The sequence below is a fragment of the Schistocerca gregaria genome, chromosome 1, assembly GCF_023897955.1.
Source record: "Schistocerca gregaria isolate iqSchGreg1 chromosome 1, iqSchGreg1.2, whole genome shotgun sequence".
Lineage (NCBI taxonomy): Eukaryota > Metazoa > Arthropoda > Insecta > Orthoptera > Acrididae > Schistocerca > Schistocerca gregaria.
This window is the reverse complement of record NC_064920.1, coordinates 646770764-646790171: the sequence shown is the minus strand read 5'-3', so window position 1 is coordinate 646790171 and position 19408 is coordinate 646770764. Positions and strand designations below refer to the sequence as shown.

General features: G+C 44.5%; 1 protein-coding gene across 2 annotated transcripts in view; it reads right to left on the bottom strand.

The window, feature by feature from the left end:
- Positions 1–19408, bottom strand: part of LOC126361083 (cadherin-89D) — a 380910-nt gene that overhangs the window by 49315 nt on the left and 312187 nt on the right. For both annotated transcript variants that reach the window (XM_050007764.1, XM_050007765.1), the window contains exon 15: positions 8653–9293. In XM_050007764.1, coding sequence (XP_049863721.1) covers positions 8653–9293 — 641 coding nt within the window. The remainder of the gene's footprint in view (positions 1–8652; positions 9294–19408) is intronic.

Below are 19408 nucleotides of genomic sequence, written 5' to 3'. Positions count from 1 at the left end.
AGAAAAACTGGCGCATTTGGGGGACTGAGAATCCACATTTCACGATGGAAAAGTCTTTTCACCCTCAATGGGTAACTAAGTGGTATGCAGTGTCCAGTCACGGCCCGCGCGGGATAGCTGCGCGGTCTAGAGCGCCGTGCCAGGGTTTGCGCGGCTCCCCCCGTCGGAGGTTCGAGTCCTCCCTCGGGCATGGGTGTGTGTTTTCTCCTTAGCATAAGTTAATTTAAGTAGTGTGTAAGTCTAGAGACCGATGACCACAGACGTTTGGTCCCTTAGGAATTCACACATATTTGAACATTTTTCCAGTCACGGATGGTGACTACCGAACGGTACGTGAAGGCTTTGGAAGTTGGTTTCATCTCCGTTGCCCAAAGTGATCCTGATTTCGATAAGATGTGGTTCATGCAAGACGGAGCTCGACTCCACTGATGCAGGAGAGTGTACTTTGGGAACGGCATCCTGGCTCTATGGTACCCACAGCCCACTGGCTTGGGCCTCGATTGACCGCCAAGTCGCCCTCTGTGAACACGTGCGACTGCTTTTTCTGGGGCTATATTAAAGACAAGGTGTACGGCAATAACACCGAAACCAATGCTGAACTGAAAACAGCGATTCAGAAGGTCATCGACAGCATCGATGTTCCTACCCTTCAATGGGTCAGAATTTCGCTGTTCGTCTGCCATATCATCGCCAATGACGGAAGTCACATCGAACGTGTCATAACCTAATTCTGAATACCTGTAGTGACGTTTACATGTTGTGGCACGCCGTAGTTTATAAGTAATTTACGTTTTGTTTTTTCATATTGCTCAATAAATGTCACCCTGTAACAGTTCACATGGATCTTTCTGGGAGATATGTATTGATTAGGCAAACTCGTCAAAGTTTTCTAAAGCTGAGACCCTCTCGCAGAAAATCACGATAATTTGGCCCTGTCAGTCTGTTATAGCAAAGTGCAGAACTACCTTCGAGTAGCACGTACGTAATTTCTAAGCGATGCCAAGAATATAATCCACAGCTTCAAACCATGAGGCAACACTTCTCACGGTTGCTGATACAATCACAATTGTCCTGCTATACACTGAGAACACTCACATATACTACTGTTCCGTTCGACTTTATCGTCTGAACACAAGCCACAAACGCAGAGACTTCTAATTAACGTAGAATTACAGTGTATTAAAAATAGATATACTGAGCAATGGACGTATTTCTGCTCAGGCCAGCAATTTCCTCTACCAGCAGACGCCACGGGATGTCTTTTTAATCTGCAGTGGAGTCTCCGTTTCGTAGTTCCAGCCAATCATGGCCAGTTAAAGGCTAAGCTCTCAAGTAAGGTCATGCTCTGCCCAATGAATGTGAGGTGAGAAAGTATATTCACGCGAACAGCCACGAATCATCCCGTGAAGAAGACGCAATAGGCTATACAGTTGAAGGATTTAAGTAATACTGCACAACGTTACAGTCTGCATGGCGCCAATTAACCACAAATGTGACAAACAACGATTTGGAAAACACATGGTGAAAAGCGGGAAGAACGAGTTCTATTCTCGACCTGGTATGCATTTTTAACCTCTGATGGTCAATCACGGACAGGGGACCTCGGCTGGGTATGTAATTGTCAATGTCAATGAAATTGTCATATGCAACTCTCCAAACAAATGAAAATGTCATAGAGCCATAAATCTCTGGATATTGTGAATTTAATCGTTACACTAGTGCTTCACTCGAAGACTTGATAGCAAGGTTGGTGAATGTCATTGACATTGGCAAATACATTTTTAACTTACGAGACATATTCAATGCACTGCAGGTTCAATACGTTTGACCTGCTTTTTCATCTTTACATGTTCACTGATTCCATTCTCGTCATCCTTAATTTCAAAGGGTGTAATATATGTCCCTTATGACATGGCAAGTGATAATCCTCCAGCTACTCTCTTCCCCTGTGATGTTGTTTCTACACATCCTGTGCGAGAATCTCTGGCAGAAGTGAACATCAGTGACAATGAAAGGTACAATCAGTTCTGGAGGTGGCCTCATGTAGTGGTGTAACATGTCTCTCCTATGGAATAAAAAGTTACACTTCTGACCACTCAGGCCGACGAAAGATGTTCGTCTATACCGGAAACGTTCTTTAACGTGATTGATAGGTGTGGGACATCTAACTATACGCGATCTGCTTTGCTATATGTTCCGATGGCGTATAAAAGACGTCTGCTCCGGACATCAACCTGGCGCGACGGCGAATAAACCTGTCTACCTGCTGTGGCGGAGCGCTTTTTCTTTCGGCATCTCGGCCTGTCGGTGCCTTGGAGGCCACGGAGTCGACAACGAAAACGGTCAGATAGTTGGAGAGGAAATCTGTCTCCGCCTTTGAAATGTCATGTCCATACAGATACAGATGACATTAACGTTTCATATGATATATATGTTAATATTTTACATGAAACATTAATATTTAATATAATATAAATGCCAATATTTTAAAACCTTTAGTACAATTGTCGTAATGCGCATTAGGAAAGGACTGTTCACGGACAGTTGTAATCTAGGTTGCAGAATATTAACACTGTTGTAAACACAGAAGATTTCATACAAAGTGAATTCGTCATTTAGTAGCTTGAATAAATCAGAGCTCTCTTCTAGCACCCACACCTCGCAACAAGACGAAAAATTCCAGCGGCACGGTAAAGTAGCACTTCATAGCAGGACCACTACCATAAATAATTTCAAGAACGACGACCAAAGATATTTTGGAAGATAAAAGTTGACAAATGCGTGTAACCGGGTGACATATCATATACGGAGCGGACTTCACCATACTAGAGAAGCACATACGTTACATCGCAGTGGTTAAGGGAATTGCTCGCGAAGTAGGTAATCCAGGCGGAGTCATAGTCTGGCACAAATTTTCAATTATCACTACATACTCACGAATAACTTAAGATTTATTGCAGGTATGAAGATGTCGTGATTACCATTCTGTATTTATATTACAAGAAGTCGTTCAATAAGTTATGCAACAAACTTTTTCCTCAGCCAATTTCTGTTGAAAAATGCGGAATCGGTTGTGGGACATCGTGGAATCTTTCCGTTTCAGTTCCTGTAGTTTCATGGTGGTGGCGCTATACGTAGCCTTTGAAATGGCGTCTGTAACGGTGGTGCCTTCTAAGCAGAGAGCTGTTACTGAGCTTCTTTTTGTGGAAAACCAGTGCATCGTAGATACTCATAGGCGCCTGCATAATATCTGCAGAGACCTGGCGGTGAACAAAAGCACTATGAGTCACTACGCGAGGCGTCTGTGATCATCGCAAGAAGGTCGCACAAACCTGTCCGATCTCCCGCATGGCTGGCTTCTGTGGCCGAGCGGTTCTCGGCGCTTCAGTCCGGAACCGCGCTGCTGCTACGGTCGCATGTTCGAATCCTGCCTCGGGCATGGATATATGTGTGTGATGTCCTTAGGTTAGTTAGGTTTACGTAGTTCTAAGTCTAGGGGACTGATGACCTCAGATGTTAAGTCCCATAGTGCTTAGAGCCATTTGAACCATTTCTCCCGCATGCCGGCCGGCCGCTCACTGTTGTAACCTCTGCAGTGTGTTCATCGCCACAAAACTGTAAACGAACTTCTCACTTCTGCATGGATGATGGGGAGGTTATTGATGCAGCAAGACTTTGGCTGCGATGTCGACCAGTAGAGTGCTACCGTGAGGGTATACAGGCCCCCCAAGGACGGTGGCGTAAGGTAGTCCCATTGAACGGAGATTATGTGAAAAATAGGATTTTGTAGCCAAAAGAGTGGGAATGATATAGTGTATTTGAATCGTGAATAAAACCAATCTGTTTGCAGAAAAACAGAGTTGCTTTACTTATTGTGCGCCCCTGTGCAGTCATACTGCCTGCTGGCCACCTCCGCTTGCGCGGGCAGAAGTCGTTACTGAGAGCCAACGCCTCCATGCTGTGTCCACGACGTGATTCGGCATGCTTTGGCGCGCCATGTCCTCAGTCGCGTGACCGTCTCTCGCCTGTGTAGGCGTCGTCACGGACTGCCACCCGCTGCTGGAGTCAGCATCCTTGCTAAGTAGCTGACATCATCACTCCACTGGCCAAGTGAGTCACGGGCGGCCAGAGACGACAAGCCGCTCACTGTCCACAGCGCCTTCTCGCCGACCGCGAACAGTTTACGTTCTGTAGGCGTTGGCTTCTCCAGGAGTCCTCATGACTGTCACAGTTATGCTGACCACTGAATGAATGTTTCAACAACTGTGTTTTCATGATGAACCGTTGGACAACAAACAGGCATCCTACAGCCAGTAGACCACTACCCTGCCGAGGGTGATCAGCTCGTGTCTTTCTGGTCTGTAATAGCACGCTTCCACTACGCACCTATAGGACAACCATCTCAGCTTCTACAAGGATACGTGCACTCTCTTGAAATATCACCTCCTCCCCACAGGGCCCATACTTTCGTATAGGACTCCAACTGACACCTTGAGCTCCAAGCCACTCTACAACACTATTGCAAAATTACAGATTTTCCGCCAGTGTCCGTATGTAGTAGAAATGCAAGCATTGCAACGGCTGCTTGACGTTTACTTCCAAAAGAGGATCAAAAAACAGCCGCCATAATGGAAAAATCATTAATAGACAACGACGACAACTCATTAAGAAGGATTACGAAAGACCGACCTACCATCTTCAGATTGGGAAAATCACGGGCTAGGGACGTTAATGTAGAGCCGTTATTGGACAAACTACAACTCAGCGAGGAAGTGTTAGACGTGATAGCCAACGCTGACAATCTCCTTCTGTTGGTTGGCGGACGTCGCCGAGAAGATCTAGAACCAAAAGTAGAAAGAGAAATAACAATACTAACTGAGAGGTGCCAAGAAGCGAAAATGAAGGTTGCACCGAAAAAGTCAAGATATCTTCTTCTAAAAGGCAGTCTGATCAAGATTCCCACAGTTAGAATAGATGGAACACCAGTTCTCCGACGTCGCGAAGCAGGTTACCTAGGAGTAATCATTGATGAAAAATGGAGCTACACATCCCACATAGAAACCACAACACAACGAGCCATCATAACAGCATCTTGTTAGAGCATACAGAACAACTCCTGGGGGGGGGGGGGGGCCTCTATTGGTGCTGATGGGATTATGTTAACTAGATATAAAAATAAGAGATCAGGCAGCGTGGCACTGGCGTGCCAAAGAAAAGATATATAGGACTAGGGACATCTTGGGGGTGCAGGTAGGAGACAAGTGTGCTGTTGAAAGAAGGGGGGAGAAGTTGTGGCAACTATCATGGGAAAACGAAGAATCTGGTAGAAGGGTCTTCCAACTGCTGCCTAACATTAAGGAACGACTTGGGATGACCTACTTCGAGCCAAGTGGTGGATTACTGCACTTTCTCACAGGAATTGGGCCATACCGGACATACCTACGTCGGTTTGGAAAAAGAGCTACACCAGCGTGTGACTGTGGCGTTCAAGACGGTACACCTGAGCACATCTTCTATGACTGCTTGTTATACGATGATGTGGAGCATGACTTAAGACCACAATTACCGAATAACGATACCTATGCCCTAATACGACGTGCTGATACCTTTAATGTCCTTTAACATTCTGGCAAACGAGGTATCACAGAAGACCTTGAGGGAATTTTAAAGGAACCAAAATGAATAACAATAAACCTGGAATAGATTGAGATGTAGCCACCCACACCGCTTGGTGGGGAACTGGTCAGTCGCCACATGACCGGAATCCGCCGCGCTGCTGGACACAGCGGGTGCATCACCTTCCAGGCAAAGGCAACTGCACTCTTACTTTATGTACTAGAAGTTAGTAGTAGTATTAGGTAGAATAGAACACTAACCACACTAACAAAGTAGGGACTGCAGCGAAAAAACCAACTTGGCCAGCCCAGTGCCAGAGGCACGCTCATTGGTTTTAGCTGGGTGGGCAGGCCACAATAGTAGGTTTAGACATAAACTTTGCACTCGGCGCAGGTCGATAGGGCGAACAATCGATTGTGACGGCGAGAGTGAGTGTCGAGGTGCGCCAGAGCGGTTGGCGGGAATGGTCTGTGTGTGGAGGCCATTATTGGAATACAGGGTTTTTAACCGAGGAAGGTGTCACTATCGCCGTGGTTAGACCCATAAACAATAAATAAATACCGGGAAAGTGGTGAAGTATCTTTGTAAAAGTGATCACTGACGTTACTAGTGCCGATATTTAGTTTCGCGTCTACCGCGCCGGCCTAACCTTGGATTGCAGTGTTGGATGCAGTGATGGATTAGCGTGTGACGACAATGGCAAATGAAGAAAGCCTGTGCTGAGATTAGCCGTAATTAGATACGTATGACGAAGGCAGTGGCTGTCTCCTTTTTGTGTTTTGAGAACAGTATAAGTTCGCAATTAGTAAAACTGTGTTGGTGTACCTTATTACCACACATTCAGTATTATAGTATTGAACAGGACGAACTGGAAAGTAACAACTTCCGTAGCAGTCAATTCCGATTACCAGTCCCATTAGGTTCACAGTACATGTTAATAATAAATATTGGGCTGCTATTCGATCTGATAAGGTCTGGATAAAAACAGAGGTGTAACAACTGGTACAACTGTAATCGCTGCAGAGTAGATTAGCTAGAAATAGAATAGATTAATAAAATAGATTAACTTTGCTCATAGATATGTCAGTTGAAAAAAATTTAATGTAATAATGGTGCTGAACTATGTTGTATGATATGTAGACCCACTAATTATTATCGTGGTGGATTGTTTGTATCTTCATATCGTATTGTATTGGATTGTATTGTGTTAATAAAGAATTTTTGTTAAAAAAAAGTCACGCTTCCGTAGACACCGAATAATTTGAGGGTGCGAAGGTATAAAGTTTTTTTTTTGTTATGGTTTTAGGGCGCAAAACTGCTACGGTCATGAGCGCCCGGTCTGTGACTTAGGAAATGGTAAAAAGACGAAACTGGAAACCAGCAGCAATGGGAACGAAACCCAAAAAATTGGAGAAACTAAAAACAGAAGGAAAGCTTAAAAAACCACAATGGAAGAGGGTTGGTTGTCCCCAAAAAGAGATTCAAATGAGTGACGTCATCTCACTGGCACCAATAAACTAGAGAACGCGATCGGGTGAGCGCGTGTCATCTGCTAAAATGGAAGATATATCATGCGACAGTAGGACACGGGCGCGTAACGGAGTAAAATAGGGGCACTCAAGCAAAAGGTGTCTTAAACGTCCACAGCTGAGAGCAGTGGGGACAGAGTGGCGGAGGATCGCCACTTAAAAGTTGTCGGTGGCTAAAAAGACAGTGCCCTATCCGGAGTCTAGTTAAAATTACCTCCTCCCGACGACGCGTTCGGGAGGAAGAGGTCCAAGCACAGGGAAGAGCTTTCACGTCCCGCAATTTATTATTGGGAAGTGTCGACCAATGTGCGTGCCATAAAAGAACAACACGACGATACGAAACACTCCGTAGATCGGAGAAGGGAATCGTGCGAATAGCTGGCCGAAGAAGAGAGACCGCAGCCTTGGCCGCTATATCGGCCGCCTCATTTCCACAGATACCAATGTCTCCTGGGATCCAGAGGAACGCCACAGAGATGGCCCCCAAGTGGAGCAAGCGTAGGCAGTCCTGAATCTGGTGGACCAGAGGGTGGACAGGGTAGAGAGCTTGGAGACTGAGGAGAGAGCTGAGAGAATCTGAACAGATAACATACTGTATTCGCTGATGGCAACGGATGTATTGGACAGCCTGGAGAACAGCGTAAAGCTCCGCAGTATAAACCGAAAACTGTTTGGGAAGCCGAAATCGCGTTGGGATGAAGTCAATAATATAGGCACTTCCTATCCCAAACGATGTTTTTGAGTCATCGGTGTAAATAAATGTGGATTCCTTCATTTGTGCACATAGAGCAGCAAATTCCCGACGATAAACAAGTGAAGAGGTACCATCCTTGGGAAACTGACAAAGGTCACGGAGCAGGCAGGTCCGGTGACGGAGCCAAGGCGGTGCTGTACCCCAAGTTGTCAAGAAAGTCTTAGGAAAGGGGGAGGAAAGAGAATGGAGCAGTTGACGGAAGCGGACTCCCGGTGGTAGCAGGGAGGAAGAGCGGCCTGCATACCCTAAATCCAAGGAGGCTTCGAAGAAAATGTCATGGGCCGGATTTGCAGGCATGGAAGACAGATGGCTAGCATAACGACTCAGAAGGACAGCTCGCCGATTGGGCAGCGGAGGTGCAGCAGTCTCAGCATAAAGGCTTTCCACAGGGACTGATGACCACAGCAGTTGAGTCCCATAGTGCTCAGAGAGCCTTTCCACAGGGCTGGTGTAAAAAGCTCCTGACACTAAACGTAATCCACGGTGGTGGATAGAGTCGAGACGCCGAAGAATAGACGGCCGAGCAGAGGCGTAAACTACGCTTCCATAGTCCAATTTCGGGCGCACTAAGGCGAGATAGAGGCGGAGAAGGATCACTCGGTCCGCTCCCCAGGAGGTAACAATCAGGACACGGAGGGTGGAACATATAAGAGAACAGATATTTGACAGAAACACGTAAAGAATTGTATGAAGCGCAAACAAATTCGAATCGTCCGGAACAGGAGCACTCAGTGGTGACTTTGGCGTTCTGACCTGGAGGACGAACGTGCTCTCGGCTGGCAGGCGACGCAGAGGCCGTATCTCGCCCCTGGTGCGGTGCACGGCGAAGAAGTAGCCGGTGGCGTTGTCCGCCGGCCCCGAGGCGGGCGGCTGCGCCCACTCTGGACGGCGCCGCGACGCCGTCAGCCAGGCGTCGTCGGCGTCCACGTCCACGTCGCCGTCACCGTCGCCCACGAAGCGCGTGACGGTCCAGCGCGCGCGACTGTCGTCGCGGCTGGTGCGGTACTGGGTGCGCGCCCAGCCGCCGCCGTCCGCGGAAGCGTCCAGCTCCAGGAAGGCGTCGCTGGAGTTGAGGCTCTCGGCGACGGAGCGGTAGTGCGGCACGGACCAGGGCGAGCGCGGCCCGGCGGTCAGCACCTCTGCCGCCAGGCTGTACGACACGCTGGCGTTGTCGCCCGCGTCGCGGTCCGTGGCGACCAGCCGCAGCAGCGGCGCCGACGGCGGCGCCGTCTCCTCCACCGTCACTTCCAGCGGCGTCCGCGCCGACCCGCTCAGGTTGCGCACCTCGCTGCGGCGCGGCTCCCCGTGCAGCACCACCAGCTGCACGAAGCGCGGGGCGTTGTCGTTCACGTCCGTCACGCTCACCGTCAGCTTCGCTTCCGAACTCAAGTTGCCTGTGCAACGAAAGGACAGCGTATCAAGAGCAGTGCAACTCATTCCCGCTACCGAGAAGCGCAGACGGACAAAAGCTGAGATGTTTGCATACCGCAGACGTCTCGTAACATCTACATCTACATTTATACTCCGCAAGCCACCCAACGGTGTGTGGCGGAGGGCACTTTACGTGCCACTATCATTACCTCCCTTTCCTGTTCCAGTCGCGTATGATTTGCGAGAAGAACGACTGCCGGAAAGCCTCCGTGCGCCCTCGAACCTGTCTAATTTTACATTCGTGATCGCCTCGGGAGGTATAAGTAGGGGGAAGCAATATATTCGATACCTAGGGTGTCGAGGTCCATATTCATGACACTGATTAGACCTCTGATGACGTACGCAGCTCCCGTCTGGGGATGTGCAGCTCCTACACGACTGCGCCGCCTGCAGATAATACAGAACAAGGTGCTACGAATAATTACCAACGCTCCACGCTACACACGCACCGTGGATCTTCACCGTAATACCGCCTTGATACCCTCAAGGAAGTATTCAAAAAACACGGCATACGACTATACAGGAACTCGAGACACCCGAACAATCCTTTCATCCTCACCATGGGAAACTACGATCACAACCACAGGTGGAAGCACAAGCGGCCAAAGACACTGCTAGCTATGGCATAGCCACCTATGGCAAACTAACATACGCAAACAAGCGACAAATGTCGGTAAGCCCCTGCATATCAGCAACACTGACTGGCAACTACCAGCTGCTATTAGAGCCGACCAAGAGGCCACAGCAGGGACGAGCTCGCCCAAAGACGCACAAACAATCCGCCAACATTCCCTCACACTGTGCTTCCGGTATATGACTATCGGACACAAGATCGATAATAAACCTAACTGTTGCAGGTTGCTGACGCTGAACGAGGACTGCACCTGCACGCAGCGCCAGCCTCCGAGCAGCACGACCGCACAGCGTCGACATGCATGATACCCACTACTAACATAGCCTATCCTTGCACGACCTATCACAGGCAGCAAGACAACCGCTACTGCTTTTATCACCCGACCTAACCATCGCAGAGGTTTTCTTCCCTTGGCTCTTGCCTTGGCACTTTTTTTCCTCTGCCCTTCAAACCGCTACCCTTCGTTCGATTTCGATCCTATCTGTCTCCAGACGAGCGCGTATTAATGGTTAACCTTAACCACACGTACGCAAACATCGCAGCACTCACATCCTGCGACACCTCACTTTAGTAAATACTAGCCCTTATGCAGAGACGGCAGTAGACCTATTGTGTTGGCCATCATGCCAGCGTGGGCGTGGAGGGGCTCACTTCTTGTTAAAAAAAATCGATACCTCATCCAGAAACGCACCCTCTCAAAACCGGAATAGCAAGCTACACCGCGATGCAGAGCGCCTTTCTTGCAGAGTCTGCCACTTGAGTTTGCTAAACATCTCCGTAACGATATCACGCTTACCAAATAAGCCTGTGACGAAACGCGCCACTCTTCTTTGCATCTTCTCTATCTCCTCTGTCAACCCGACCTGGTACGGATCCCACACTGATGAGCAATACTCAAGTATAGGTCGAACGTGTGTTTTGTAAGCCACCTCCTTTGTTGATGGACTACATTTTCTAAGGACTATCCCAGTGAATCTCAACCTGACACCCACCTTACCAACAATTAATTTTATATGATCATTCCACTTCAAATCGATCCGTACTCATACTCCCAGATATTTTACAGAAGTAACTGCTACCAATGGTTCTTTTGCTATCATATAATCATACAATAACGGATCCTTCGTTCTACGTATTCGCAATACATTACATTTGTCTATGTTAAGGGTCACTTGCCACTCCCTGCACCAAGTGCCTATCCGCTGCAGATCTTCCTGCATTTCACTGCAATTTTCTAATGCTGCAACTTCTCTGTATACTACAGCATCATCCGCAAAAAGCCGCATGGAACTTCCGACACTATCTATTAGGTCATTAATATATATTGTGTAAAGCAATGCTCCCATAACACTCCCCTGTGGCACGCCAGAGGTTACTTTAACGTCTGTAGACGTCTCTCCATTCACAACAACATGCTGTGTTATGTTTGCTAAAAACTATTCCATCCAGCCACACAGCTGGTCTGATACTCCGTAGGCTCTTACTTTGTTTATCAGGCGACAGTGCGGAACTGTATCGAACGCCTTCCGAAAGTCAAGTAAATGGCACCTACCTGGGAACCTGTATCTAATATTTTCTGTGTCTCATGAACAAATAAAGCGAGTTGGGTCTCACACCATCGCTGTTTTCGGAATTCCTGTTGATTCCTACAGAGTAGATTCTGGGTTTTCAGAAATGACATGATACGCGAGTAAAAAACATGTTCTAAAATTCTACAACAGATCGATGTCGGAGGTATAGGTCTATAGTTTTGCGCATCCGCTCGACGACGCTTCTTGAAGACTGGGACTACCTGTGCTCTTTTCCAATCATTTGCAAAAAGTTCCGTTCCACAAGAGACTTGCGGCAGAAGACTCGTAAAACTCAACTCGCTCCGCCGGTCGATCAAATGCAGAGTGCTGTAGACGACGGCGACCAGGTCGATTTCAGAAAAGTAATCAATTCCGCATTGCCGATTAGTGAACGAAATACAAGTCTACCGAGTGTCTAAACAGTCTTTCGACTAGGGTCATAGCTTCCCAGCAATTAGAGCTTAACACGTTGATTTTAATGGAACTATATCGATAGCCATTACTGTTGTCGGTATACGTAAATGATCTAGTGGATAACGTCCGAAGCCTCGTCAGGCTTTTAAGACGATGTTGCGGTTTATAGGAAGGTTCCAGAGGCAGAAGACTTTAGCGAAATGCAGGGAGATCTACAGACGTGTGATGTTTGGTGAAGGGACTGCCAATTGGCCTTGAAAGTAAGTAAATGTAATGTATTGCACATAAATACACAAAGATATCCATTACTGTCCAATTATGCTCCTGGCAAAAAATCACTAGAAACAGCAAAAGCCGTAAAATACCTAGAAGAAAACTGTCTGGAGCGATGGAATGTGGAAAGATTACATAAAATGAAATGTAGGAAAGGTAGGCGCAACAGTGAGAGTCATTGGAAGAGTATTCGGGAAATGTACCGAGGTCCTCTCCTGACGAGGAAGGTGGTAAAAATCTTGTAAAGCTCGAGTTTTATCTCCGATATGAAGTTGTCTAAACACCTTGAAGACTTTACAAGAGAATATGAATTCCTCTGCTTACAATTAAATATGCAGTTCTTTAACAGTACACTGCTTGCTGACAGACTGAATAGTGCGTGAGACCAATATTAATATCACAGTAATATAAAGAGCATTTAAGTTATTAGCTCTATCATATAAATGTAAATATAACTATTGTCCAGAGTGAAAACTGCATTTATTGATACATCTAGAGACTAACAATCTTTTCAAATCCGTCATTGCATTGCAGTGAAGTTTCTGCATGGCGTTATCATTAATCCTTCAACATCGCAGCGCGTCAGCAATAGTTGGTTAATATATTAAAAAACTAGAAACCCGCCTCGATTGCGAAAAAAGAACCTAGTGTTAACCTAGGTTTCGGCGTAGATAACTACACCTTCTTCAGAACAATAAAACCCACAAGTGCCTAAGAAGACTTTTATCAATGATTAAAAGAACACCACAGCTATACATTTATAAACGAAAAAAGGAAAACACAAACAGTACATATGTACAAAGTCAAAACCACTACTTAACTTAATGATGTACGCTCCACCTCACAGCGGCCTATGTTCGCTGGGCCATTACCCGCCATAAACTGCAGCTACAAATGGTCGCTGACTTACAAGCCCGACCCGCTACCTATGCACATGCGCAAGACAAGGGAAGTTACTTGAATACGCATGGGTTGGGGCTAAATAGCCCATATATTCCCAACCGTGGATCAACGTATATCAAGAAATTGAATGGATAGAATAAATGACGAGCTAAGTAGGAGATGAAACCTAAAAATAACCGCACACGGTTGCTTATGCTAGGAAAGAAACATATATGAAGCTACCTATGACAACAGGAGGAACTCTTAAATAGTTAGCCTCGGGGGGGGGGGGGGGGGGCTGAGGGGACGTAATCTAAAGGTGTCGTGGTAATAAAGATACGTGGACAAAACGTGAAGTGTTCAAGGGGCTAAAATCACCTCCATCTTAAAGGGAAAATGAGAAAAAAAAGAAAAAAGATAAATAGCTTGACCCCCACCCCCAAGGCTAACTATTGGCTTTAGGAATAGTTTTTAAGAGTTCCTCCTGTTGTCATAGGTAGCTTCATATATGTTTATTTCCTGGCATTAGCAACCATGTGCGGTTATTTCTAGGTTTCATCTCCTATTTAGCTCGTCATTTATTCTATCCATTCCATTTCTTGATATACGTTGATCCACGGTTGGGAATATAAGGGCTATTTAGCCCCAACCCATGCGTATTCATGCAACTTCCCTTGTCTTGCGCATGTGCATAGGTAGCGGTTCGGGCTTGTAAGTCAGCGACGATTTGTAGCTGCAGTTTATGGCGGGTAATGGCCCAGCGAACATAGGCCGGTGTGAGGTGGAGCGTACACCATTAAGATAAGTAGTGGTTTTGATTTTGTACATATGTACTGTTGGTGTTTTCCTTTTTTTTCGTTTATAAATGTATAGCTGTGGTGTTCTTTTAATCACTGACAAAGGTTTTCTTAGGCACTTGTGGGTTTTATTGTTCTGAAGAAGGTGTAGTTATCTACGCCGAAACCTAGGTAGGTACTTTTTTCGCAATCGAGGCGGGTTTCTAGTTTTTTCATATATTATTATTAAAGGTGGCTAGTATGGGGCAATGATTTTGTTCTGTTGATCTGACGTGTTGTATACGCATCTTCATCCCACAGTGGAGCTCCTTAGTTGACATGGAAAGTCATCCGCTTGAGCGCTGCATCGTCTACAGACGCGCGTGCCCATCTGTAAAATTGTTTCCGAAATTAGAACATGTTTGCATTTTTCACGTTGTCGGAGGTGAAGTATACAGACTGGCGTAATATAGCTTACCTCGGTGTCACAACTTCCTACGCAGAGTGGGGTAAACTTCAAGGTGCCGCACGATTCAAACGGCCGCAACAGCGCGAAAATCGCCATATTTAACATATTTTTATTCGATAACATCTTGTCGTATCTATAAAACAATTGCTACCACGAATATTGTCTCATACATACCTTCCATTCACGTGGGAAACATTACCGTAGTTCAGTTAAAAAAATTAGTATGAGTATATTTGTCATTAAAGAATTCGCTCTTTACTTCAAGAACCTCTAGGCACTATTCAGCACGGTCAAAAGAGGTTTCGAATCTCTTTAAGAAGTCAAAAGTTGTTTGAAGCGAAAAAAACTAATAGCCACAGGTTATATGTAACAGTAAGACGCAAGCCTTCCTTATCAGCGATTAATGCACGTAACTAATAATCGCAAATATACGTTTTTGTAGTAATGGTTCTTGATTATTACTGTTATGATTGAAAGTTGTGACGATTCCCATTACAGCACGCCGTGCATTTTGTGCATTTTACTGCAAGTAATATTAAATTTCGGTATGCGTCATAAAGCGTTACTGACACAGGACGCAAACCGGGCTGTATTAAGGAGCAGCATGTAGTCATATCGGTAGGCACCTATTGTAACACTTGGTCAGGAAGCAGATAATGGGTGGGAAGAGCTATTGAATTGGTACGAGACGACGAAATGAGCTTGCAGTCTGAGCGTCAGAAGTGAATTTCTAATAACTACTGTGAAGCAAAATAGGGAATGGCTACAATTATGGAGCAGTCCTTATAAATTTGTACATTAATTATATACTTTATTTAGCTTAAGGGGAGCACACCATGGTTTACGTAGAAAAAAATCGATTTTCGGTTTTCATCATATTTCGATAGATTAAGGTTTTATTTAAATACTCTGAAAAGGATTTTGCTGAAAAATTTTTTTCGAGAATTTAAAAAGCGTTTCTCTACCACGTGTGTTTTTATGCCACGCCCACTTTTCTGTCACCAACTTTTCTGCACATATTTTAGATCTTTATATCCCCTACATTGCACGTTAGGATTTTTTTTACTCCCGAGTGTGTTGGCTGTCTTGGGAATGCAAAGGTCGGTATTCTTTAGCTTCTGCTGTTTGTAAACAGAGCGCTTTCAACCACACGGCTAGTTTTGTTCAAGTGTGATTGCGAGCACTTGTTACACTCACGTTTGCAGTGCTTGTTTACGTGTGTTTTGTTGTGTTTATTGAAGATGACGAAACGTAAAGGCATATTCAAGAAACGATAATTTAGAGTAAACAAATTTAAAGCTTTCTGGACAAGAGGTTATGTCGCCTGGCGACGAGGTTTGTAATTGTAATTCTTCAACAAGTGAATCATCAAAGAAGCTCGCACCATTTCAAGAGAGTTACAACGAATTAACTGTAAATGACAAGGGGTGCAGTAACATTATTATAAATTTGAGAATATTATCAGACGTAATTTCTAAATTTGTACAATGTAGACAGTGTTGTGAGTCACAGAGTGTGAAAATAGGTGATTGCCAGTGAGAGAAAAGGCCTAGCAATTGCTTTGGATTTAATTTGCACTAAATTCTCAACTGTGATTTCATTTATGAGTTCTTCAAAACCAAATGCAAGTGGCCCTTATGGAATCAACACTAGATTAGTTTATGCCTTACGAGCCATTGGCAAAGGCATGGCTGCAGGGAAACATTTTGTTCAGTGATGAACTTACATCAACCACCAAATAAATTTGAAAAACTGAATGCAATATTAGAGAGAGCTGTATGTGAGGTCAGTGAGGAAAGCATGAAACTAGCTGACAGGGAATCAGTGGAAGAAAATGATGGAAGTTCGGATATTGCAGCTGGACTTGATGGAAGTGGGCAGAAAAAGAGGACATACTTCTCTGAATGGTGTAGTGACTGCCACGCGTGTAGAAACCGGTAAAGTGTTAGATGTGGAGATAATGTGTAAATATTGCTTATGTTTTACAGTCAATGAACATAAAGAACACAACTTTGTGGCTAATTTTAGAGGAACAAGTGGTGGTATAGAAGTTCATGGAGTACAACAAATATTTCATCGCTCCGTAGAAACAAGAGGCATACGGTACACCAAATATTTGGGCGATGGTGATAGTAATGAATACAACAACGTGGTGAACTCTAAGCCATATGCAGATGCCATTATTAGCAAAACAGAATGTGTAGGATATGTTCAAAAACATTTGGGAACAAGGCTGAGTAAACTAACTGTTGATATGAGAGGAAAAAAATTATAAGGGGGAAAATTGTTGACCAGACAGGGTCGGTTAACTAAAACTAAATTAGAAAACTCGCAGGTATACTATGGGCAGGCAATTAGGAGAAGTAAAGAAAATCTGGAGGCAATGAAGAGAGATGTTTGGGTCACTTCTTCCATAAGTTCTATACTGATGATAAGCCATGTCATGGATTGTGTTCATCCGGAGAAAATCCGTCGTGCAAATACAACAGGGCTCAGGCAACTGGAGAGTCTTATTCTCACCAGCATTCTATTCCTGCTGCTGTTATTACAGCAATTAAACCTATTTTCAGAGACTTGGCTCATCCTGACCTTCTAAGAAAATGTCTGCATGGGCAGACACAGAACCCAAATGAATGTTTAAACAGCATAATTTGGAAATGCCTTCCTAAAACTGTATTTGCAGGCAGGCATACAATGAAACTAGGAGTTCATGATGCTGTTATTACATTCAATTGTGGCAATACTGGAAAGTGTTGGGTACTGAAAAAGCTGGGAATTAATCCTGATGAAAATATGATACTGGGCTGCACCATTGCGATAAAATGAGGATAGGCGATGCAGGTAGGTCTGCATCTAATATGGGCAAGAAAGCAAGACAAACATCCAGGAAGGTGAAAAAGAAGCTGAAAGACCTGCTAGAGGCAAAAGAAGGGCCATCATGTGCAGCAGGACAGTTTTAACTAACTGTAAGTAACAAATTTCCAAAGTCTGAACAGTTCTCGGGTGTCCGACTGGGTAGCGTCGTAATTTTGTGGAGAAATTACGACGATACCCTGTCGGATACCCGAGAACTGTTCAAATTGGAAATACGCCGGGAAAACTTCGATCGCAAATTTAAAAAGGTTTTTCTTTAAAGTCAATTTCCCGCAAACTAAAATTTTCAGTACATATACCCCATTATATCAGAAACTATCATAGATGAATGAAATTTTCAGAGACTCTGCATAACATAAAAATCCACCTCTGGTACTACATTCATTAATAATCCCCCATTAGGAAGTTCAAAAAAAAATTTTTCTCCCGAAAAAACTTAATATTTTTTTAATAAATTTAAAAAAGTATTTCTTAAAAACTATAAAATGGATAAAGTAGATTTCAGTACAGTTGACTCTATTAGCAACATGTAACCTACAATAAAAATATTAAGGTCCTGTATCAAACAGTTTTTTCAGAAATTTGTCAAATACTTGCCTAAACTAACATCGGTTAGATAGGCAGGGTGTGGTCCCCTTAAGAACAATAATTTCATAAAACATTTGCCAGCTTATTGGTAAGCAGGAAACAGCCTTCTGCATACGACACAAAGGTATCGGTCGTCGAAAATATGATATTCTAAATTAGCGACCTAAGAAGTCAACCAGCACTCAGACATGGTCTAGGGTACACTACGTGTCATTTTTGATGATCTTATGATATTATTTTTACTTTTTATACCTTTAGGTTGGTCGGCACTTGAGATAGAGAGTACGGAGTTTATAATCTTTAATAATAATTAATTCACGACAGCGAAATATACTGTCGTCATGAACTGTAAAGCTTTTCCTTCCTCCGCCTTCCCCTATCGTCATTTCACCTCTATGTATCACACAAAAATCTCTCATTACGTGGCATGGAAAAGAAAATTGAGAATGCGCTAGGTGACGATCAGTCTGGCTTTAGGAAAAGTAAAGGCACGAGAGAGGCAATTCCGACATTACGGCTAATAATGGAAGCAAGGCTAAATAAAAATTAAGACACGTTCATAGGACTTGTCGACCTGGAAAAAGCGTTCGACAATATAAAATGGTGCAAGCTGTTCAAGATTCTGAAAAAAGTAGGGGTAAGCTACAGGGAGAGACGGGTCATATACAATATGTACAACAACCAAGAGGGAATAATAAGAGTGGGCGATCAAGAACGAAGTGCTCGTATTAAGAAGGGAGTAAGACAAGGCTGTAGCCTTTCGCCCCTACTCTTCAATCTGTACATCGAGGAAGCAATGATGGAAATTAAAAAAAAAATGTTCAGCAGTGGAATTAAAATACAAGGTGAAAGGATATCAATGATAAGATTCGCTGATGAGATTGCTATCCTGAGTGAAAGTGAAGAAGAATTATATGATCTGCTGAACGGAATGAACAGTCTGAGTACACAGTATGGTTTGAGAGTAAATCGGAGAAAGACGAAGGTAATGAGAAGTAGTAGAAATGAGAACAGCGAGAAACTTAACATCAGGATTGATGGTAACGAAGTCAATGAAGTTAAGGAATTCTGCTACCTAGGCAGTAAAATAACCAATGACGAACGGAGCAAGCAGGACATCAAAAGCAGACTCGCTATGGCAAAAAAGGCATTTCTGGCCAAGAGAAGTCTACTAATATCAAATACCGGCCTTAGTTTGAGAAAGAAATTTCTGATGATGTACGTGTGGAGTACAGCATTGTATGGTAGTGAAACATGGACTGTGGGAAAACCGGAACAGAAGAGAATCGAAGCATTTGAGATGTGGTGCTATAGACGAATGTTGAAAATTAGGTGGACTGATAAGGTAAGGAATGAGGAGGTTCTACGCAGAATCGGAGAGGAAAGGAATATGTGGAAAACACTGATAAGGAGAAGAGACAGGGTGATAGGACATCTGCTAAGACATGAGGGAATGACTTCCATGGTACTAGAGGGAGCTGTAGAGGGCAAAAACTGTAGAGGAAGACAGAGATTGGAATACGTCAAGCAAATAATTGAGGACGTAGGTTGCAAGTGCTACTCTGAGATGAAGAGGTTAGCACAGGAAAGGAATTCG